General features: G+C 55.5%; 1 protein-coding gene across 5 annotated transcripts in view; it reads left to right on the top strand.

Moving 5' to 3' along the window:
• The first annotated feature begins 394 nt into the window (after positions 1-394).
• The window catches only part of Zbtb16 (zinc finger and BTB domain containing 16), a 193203-nt gene continuing 186099 nt past the window's right edge, over positions 395-7498 (top strand). Inside the window, exons 1-2 of one of the 5 annotated variants that reach the window (XM_008832739.3) lie at positions 395-735; positions 4351-5708. In XM_008832739.3, coding sequence (XP_008830961.1) covers positions 4441-5708 — 1268 coding nt within the window. In that variant the 5' untranslated portion in view covers positions 395-735; positions 4351-4440. Of the gene's footprint in view, positions 858-1169; positions 1431-1518; positions 1691-2707; positions 3099-4350; positions 5709-7498 lie in introns of those variants that run through there. The other 4 variants (XM_008832738.3, XM_008832736.3, XM_008832737.3 and 1 more) reach the window with 4 other exon arrangements.

Genomic DNA, 7498 nt, shown 5'->3' with positions numbered 1-7498 from the left:
CCTCTAGCTCTGGTTGTGATTTTGTGAGTCCCATGAGGGGGGGAGGTGGTCGGTGGCCTCCTGCCTATTACGGGGCACAGCTTTCCAGAGTGAAGCCTGATTGAAACTATTTAGATCTGTGACCTAGGGTGGAGCTGGGTGGGTGACTTTTCTGAGACCCCTGGGTGGCGCTCTCCGCCACACCCTGGCATCAAGGCCATGGAACTTTTTCTGGAGGAGGCCAGGACTGGGAAGAGAAGAGCCACTTCTGGTCCCCCACCTTCGCGCAGCTTGGTGGGAAAGCGGAGAAAGGGAGTTTCTCGCTGTCTGAGGAAAGACACACGTTTCTTTGGTCCCTGTACTCTATTATTTCAACACTACCTTTAAAGTGGGGCTATTTGAGCCGACCCAGCGCTGTTCTGAGCTTTCATCCCTCTGGAAGGCTTCACTGAAATAGGTGTAGGTTCCCCGGAACTCTTTCCATCCTGGTAGCTGGGGCTCAGGGTGCACGGTGTGTGTGTGGTGGGGGGCAGTGGAGAAGAAGGGGGCAGGGAGTGTCCAAGACTGTGAGGAAGAAAGTTTTCCTCAGGCCTTGACCTCAGCCTCCAGCGGTCGCGATAGCTAAAATGAGGTGCAGCCCTTCAGGCGTCTGACTGTCCAAAGCCGGTTCACTCGCAGGCTGACACCCGCGATCGAGGAGGCGTAGGAGGCTGCGTTTGGAGCTCCGAAAGCAATCCACTTAAAACCAGCGTCGAGGTAGGGAGGGATGCAAGCCCGAGTCCCGGGAAAAGTGAAAGGAGATGCCACTCACTGAACTGAGGCAAATACTGGAGAACTGGACAGAACTCCTCTCTTGAGCACCGAAGTGGGGGCGCGGGGTACGTCCCAGGCGCAGTGGAAATGAAAAACGTGGGGTGAAGGTGGCAACTGCTCCCCGGCCCTCATCCTCTCGCTCCCCACTGAGGGCTTCGAGTCCGCAGCGCTTCCTCTTCCCTTGCAACCTTCTGCCCTCTCCGCCTAGCCGGCGAGCGACGGCCGCTGGCGCCCGGGCAGCAGCTAGATGTCAGGCGAAGCCCGGAGCGCCGAGCGCTGGGAAGGGTTTTTTCCGAGGCCGGCGGGGGGAGGGGAGGGGGCAGCTGTGGGCAGGGAGCCGGGCTCGGCCGCCAGCACTAAAGATGGAGAGGCGCCCGGGCCTCGCAGGGGAGGGGGCTCTGCATTGACGTGGGACGCGGCGGAGGCGCCGCTGCCGGTGGTGATTTGCTAACCTCGCGGCACAGAGGAGTTAAGGGTGATGAGAGCGGGTACTGCGAACTGCCGGGCGATGCCGCCGCTGCAGCCGTGAGATCGCGAGCAACAGTTCCCCAGCAACACCCCTTCCTCGATCCCGGTGCACACACCCCCCACACACGGGCACGCACACCCACTCCAAGCTCCAGGCTCGGCGGCTGGCGGTGAGTGGAGAGTAGGGAACCCGGGAGGAACACGCACCGCCCAGCGATCGCCTCCCGCCAGGGCGCCCAGGGGCTGGAGAGGTCTCAGGCGGGTGGCGCTGGCTCCGGCCATTCGGCCGCTGGTCTCGTGCTGGGCTCCCCAGCTGCTGCTGCTTTAGCGATCGCCCGCGCCGGTTGTGGGGTCAGCTAGAAGCGCGGGCCGAGGCTGTCAGCTTGGGCGCAGCTGCCTCCCCAGCCTTCCTCCTCCAGGCACAGTCGGGGTGAGAGGTGGCAGGCAGGGCGGTCTGCCCCGGCTGCCTGCGCGTGGGGAGAGGGTCTGGGTTTGGGTGGCTTTGTACAGCCTAGGGCCGGCGGAGGAGCCGGTGGGTGCTCATATGTATGCGGACCGGTGCGCGGGCGTGAGATAGGATTGTGCTTTATTTATTTGTGTTTATTCGCTGGCCCGCTGGGAAGCTGGAGCCGGAGGAGCGGAAGAGTGGATCTAGTGGGGGAGAAGGGGAGCGGGGCTGGGACCCGCTTGGGTTTTGTTTCTTTTAGAGAAAACGTGGTGGGCTGCCCCCACCGCCCCCGGATTAGACTTAGTCCTCCTTTTTTGAGGGGTGAGAGGGGGGAGCTCCAGAGGCTCGGGCGCTCCGGGTCCTCCTCGGCTCTCAGTGGGAGCAGCCGTGGCGCGGGAGCTCGCTGTGCGCTCCCGGCCGCGTTCGGTGGGTTCCCGGGCTCTGCACCTGATGCGTTCGGGATGTCTTTCCCACCTTGGCGCACCCAGCCGCTCGCACACTCCCGCACGCGCTTGCAACGCGCAGGATCGTGCGGGCCTGTGGACTCCGGAATGCACAGACGCGCTCCGCAGTCACCGGTTCGCCGCCTCCCCGCCACTCTCGCAGCGTGCCTGGCTCCGGCAAGGCGGCAGAGGGTGCGGGAGGCCCGGGACCCTGTCCGTGGTTTTCTGGGGGTCACGCTCCTGGGTCGGAGAGGAAGGGCCAGGAGATTGCCTGCTCTCTTTTCCTCCCGGGACTCGCTACAGGGCTTTTGTGCTTCCCGGTTCCCGGCGGCCGGTCCTCCTCCCGGCCGCCCTCGCAGTGGCGTCCAGCCGGCCTGGACTAGCCTTTGCCCCGTCTCTTTCGCTTTCCTTCTTTCCCCAGCTCGATTCCCTTCCTCCAGGCGTTTGACTCCCGGGGAAAAGTTGCTTTCCCAAGTTTGCCGAAGTCCTCTCCAAGTCTCGGCGGGGGTCGCTGGGAAGCTAGGGTGTGTGAGAGAGCTATTGATCCTTGAAGTTCCGGCGGGTTAGCGCCGGCTTTGCCCAGTGCTGTCTGGCTGATCGCTGCAAGCCAGCTCCGGCCGATTCCAGGCCGAGCGGTGGTTGGCGGAGAGGGCACCTTGATTTGCCTCAAGACCCAGAAGACTCGAATGGGGTTAGGAATTTGGGTAGCGAGCCTTCATTCTTTTGCAACTCTGATCTTTGCAGAAAACACACGGTGGTGAAGCTGCTGATGAAGGGGTGTCTCACCCTTTATACCCTCCGTTTCTACTTCGGAGTGGGCAGCAAGAGTGGCCAGCCAGTACTCTTAACCCTTTCTACGAGTTTTGTGCCTAGGAGCTCCCAGGACGCCTTTTGAAGGTGGAGGCAAGCTCTGTGAAGAAACCTGGCTCTCTCCACCCTGCACCCAGGTCATTGGCTGGGTGTGATGTTGGCTAGGCAAAGCCTGGGACCTGGGCCCGTTGGATCTTTCTGTCAACATCCTAAAAGGCGTTCAGAGTCAGGAAGCCTCTTAGTGATCTAGAATAGGCTCTGGGAGAGAGGCCCTTGTTATCCAGCCCTGTCTTCTCCCCTTATTCCGGTCTTAACTCACACCAAAGATGCTGGTGTCAGTGTCATTTTTAGAGCCATATCTAGCATCAGTTGCTGCTCCTTGTCACTGGGTTTGCCAACTCCTGGGAGACTGTGGGACAAACTGGAGTCCATGTCCAGCCTAGCACAAGCACTCCAGCTCCTGGGGAGCCGACATCCTATGATAACTATCTGCCCTCTCATTTGAGAGCTTTCGTCTAGTGGGCACTTTGTGGGCAGGGAGAAGATTGCAACATCACATCTAAATGTATGCAGGTGTGTTCCCACTCTTTGGCTGACACACACACACACATGCACGCACGCACGCACGCACAGATTTTGTATGTATGCAAGAACTTTGAAGAACTTGTGGGTAGGAACAACCCAAGTAAGAATGTGAGGTGTGTGTGTGTGTGTGTGTGTGTGTGTGTGTGTGTTCCTGTTACTGCCCAAGAATAGGTCTCTGACTATATATAGAGTGGACAGAGGCCAGGGAGGGCACTGGCTGATGAGAGAAAGCAGGATGAGGGGAGGACAGACCATTGCTCATGGCACCACCCCAGCTAGCAGCTCCAGCTGGATTTGACTTGACTTCTAAGGCCACCACAGTGAGGCAGAGTTAGAAAAACTTTGTTTTGAAGATGAGGGTGACCATAGAGGGGATTGATAATGAAGCCAGCTGAGTACTTAAGTGACTTTAGGAAGGGGTTAAAGCCTTGTTACTTAAGTGCATGAGCCTTGGAATAATGCTGATCTTGCATAGGAACCCCCCTATGTTCAGGCTTAAAGAACACCCAGGACTCACTGTACTTTTCAATTTGCTCCACCCAGCAGATGTCACAGAGAGGTGAATTAGGCATAGGCAGTGGTAGAAACTTCTCTTTACTCTCAGCATTGCTGGGCTTGCTGTGAACACTGTTTTGTGAATTTCTAGGAAACCTAAGCCCCGTCCATTAAAATCCTTAAGAACCTCTTTCTGGAAGCTTGCTGGAATGGATGCATACTGCAGTGTTTGAATTCTTGATTTTAGGGACACTAGTGAATCTGCCACTTGCTCATCTCTTTTGCCTCTTCTCTTCTTTCCCCCTGTAGCCCCCTCCATTGGCCGAGGAAGCCTACCCTGCCCCACCACGCAGAGCAGAGAAGGAAAGAGAGCCCCATGCCTGAGCCCAGGGGAGCACTATGGATCTGACAAAGATGGGCATGATCCAGCTGCAGAACCCCAGCCACCCCACGGGGCTGCTGTGCAAGGCCAATCAGATGAGACTGGCTGGGACTTTGTGTGATGTGGTCATCATGGTGGACAGCCAGGAGTTCCATGCTCACCGGACTGTGCTGGCCTGCACCAGTAAGATGTTTGAGATCCTCTTCCATCGAAACAGCCAGCATTATACCCTGGACTTCCTTTCACCAAAGACCTTCCAGCAGATTTTGGAGTATGCGTACACGGCCACGCTGCAAGCCAAGGCAGAGGATCTGGACGACCTACTGTATGCAGCTGAGATCCTGGAGATCGAGTACCTGGAGGAGCAGTGCCTGAAGATCCTGGAGACCATCCAGGCCTCCGATGACAATGACACAGAGGCCACCATGGCTGATGGTGGGGCCGAGGAAGAAGAGGACCGCAAGGCTCGGTACCTTAAAAACATCTTCATCTCAAAGCATTCCAGCGAGGAGAGTGGGTATGCCAGTGTGGCTGGACAGAGCCTCCCCGGTCCCATGGTAGACCAGAGCCCTTCTGTTTCCACCTCTTTCGGTCTTTCAGCCATGAGTCCTACCAAGGCTGCAGTGGACAGTTTGATGACCATAGGACAATCTCTCCTGCAGGGAACCCTTCAGCCACCTGCAGGGCCTGAGGAGCCCACATTGGCAGGTTGTGGGCGGCACCCTGGGGTGACTGAGGTGAAGACCGAGATGATGCAGGTAGATGAAGTACCCAGCCAGGACAGTCCTGGGGCAGCTGAGTCCAGCATCTCAGGAGGGATTGGGGACAAGGTTGAGGAGAGGAGCAAAGAGGGGCCTGGGACTCCCACTCGAAGCAGTGTCATCACCAGTGCCAGGGAGCTGCACTATGGGCGAGAGGAAAGCGCTGAGCAGTTGTCACCTCCTGCTGAAGGTGGCCAGGGCCCCCCTGGACGACAGGAGCCCCTAGCACCCCCAGTGGAGAAGCATTTAGGCATCTACTCCGTGTTACCCAACCACAAGGCTGATGCTGTGTTGAGCATGCCGTCTTCGGTGACCTCTGGCCTCCACGTGCAACCTGCCCTTGCTGTCTCCATGGACTTCAGCACCTATGGGGGCCTGCTCCCTCAGGGCTTCATTCAGAGAGAGCTGTTCAGCAAGCTGGGCGAGCTGGCTGTGGGCATGAAGGCCGAGAGCCGGCCCCTCGGGGAGCAGTGCAGTGTGTGTGGGGTGGAGCTTCCAGATAATGAGGCTGTGGAGCAGCACAGGTAGGCTCCTGCCCTAGCCCTGCACTTGTGCTGGTCTTCTGGCCCCAACAACTGTTCTTTATACCTGGCCCATCCTGAATGTGGGGGCCTGACTCCTTTGTGCTACTTGATAATAAAAGTCTTTCTAATACCCAGGGATAGGAGGGCACAGGTTTTTCAGAGCATGAGGGAAAATGGGGTCTATCCTAAACATTAGTGATTCATGGGCCCATCTTCTAGGCTCTTCTCTCTTTATGCTTTTGGGCTTTCATTTGGTTTTCTTATGGTTTGTTTTATGCTTTTGTTTTTCCTAGAGTGACTGACTGTTTAATAAAGTGGAAGGAAAGAGGGGAGAAAGTGGAGTTCAGGCTGAGGGACTCCTGTGGCCAGGATCTAGTCATGTTACAGACTTCAGCTGTTCCCACTTCCCACTGGTCATAGTTCCTATGATAATAGGCTGGTGTCTACAGCTTAGGGCAGTGGCATGGGCTAGATGCTGCTTAGGTCCGGAGCGCATCAACAGTCTTAAACATCTGTTTCAGCAGACACATTGGGGTGGGAGTGGGGGTGCTTGAGTTAAATTCAAGGACGGGAAGATGAATCTGAGAGCCTTGGTCTTAAAGCCTTATGGTCTCCTTCTTATACCATTTCTGTTCACATCGAAGTGAGTGTCCTTTTTGGGCTAGCCTTGGCTGCCCTCTGGCTATTCTAGCTCCTTCTCTGCAAAATAACCTCTCTTTGAGACCTTGTGACCTGTGTGGTTCAGGACCGGTGCTTTACCTGGAGTTGCATATTTGTTACAACAGCCCCATGAGGTAGGTAGTGTTCTTTGACATAGGATGCTAAGATTCAGAGGCAAAGTCTCTTTTCCAGGGTCATGCAGATAGTAAGAGGCAGATAGATTCAAACTAAGATGACTTAACTTCTTGTGCTTTGTGGCCCCTTGGAGTCAACCAGTGTAGAAGAGGATCCTACCTATAAGAATCCATAGAACTAGTAGGGAAGTGGTGACCAGTGCTCATCAGTTGCAGAGTGAAGGCTGGAAGGAGGCAGTAGTGGTTTACCTTTTTTGTTTGTCATAAACCGTAAACCCATCATTTTCCCTCTGTTGCCCCAGGGTCTGATGAGTGGTGCCCACGAATCTGGTTTTCTGTTGTTATTGATGCTAACCTTTCTTAGCACACCTTCTGGTCTACTATTTTGCTGACCTTGGATGGATTTTCCACTCTTGCATACACTCTCCCCCTTAGGTGGGGGGTACAAAGGGGTGTGAAGCTGAGGTAATCGCCCTTAGCTGCAGCGAGCTCCAAAGCTTCCTGATTGGCTGCTGTGAGCCTTACCTTATGGAAAGTGCCACCAAACTAAAAGTAGCCATTCGTTTTTTTCCAGTGGGCACAAAAAAATAACCACTGCCAAAGTATGTCTTCTTGGTGCTCGTTCTGCTCAGAAACTGACTGCTGACACTGTACTAGTTTTTGTTCAAACTTTCCTAAAGAGGAAACTCCCTTACAAATTGACCAGATAGGTCTGACATCTCCAGATGTGAACGAACTGTGAAAAGTGGGGTATGGTGGAAAGTCACTTAAAGATATTTAGGGGGCAGGGGCTAGAGAGATGGCTCAGAGGTTAAGAACACTGGTTGTTCTTGAAGAAGACTCAGGTTCAAATACCAGCACCCACATGGCAGCTAACTGTCCATAACTCCAGTTCCAGGGGATCCAATGGCCTCTTCTGTCTTCCGTGGGCATTGCATGACATGGGTTCACTTACCTACATGCCGGCAATACACTCTTATACATAAAATCTCTGTG

The sequence above is a fragment of the Nannospalax galili genome, unplaced genomic scaffold (genome assembly GCF_000622305.1).
Source record: "Nannospalax galili isolate Female #2095 unplaced genomic scaffold, S.galili_v1.0 scaffold335, whole genome shotgun sequence".
In the NCBI taxonomy this organism is placed as follows: Eukaryota; Metazoa; Chordata; class Mammalia; order Rodentia; family Spalacidae; genus Nannospalax; species Nannospalax galili.
This window is presented reverse-complemented; position numbering and strand designations above follow the sequence as displayed.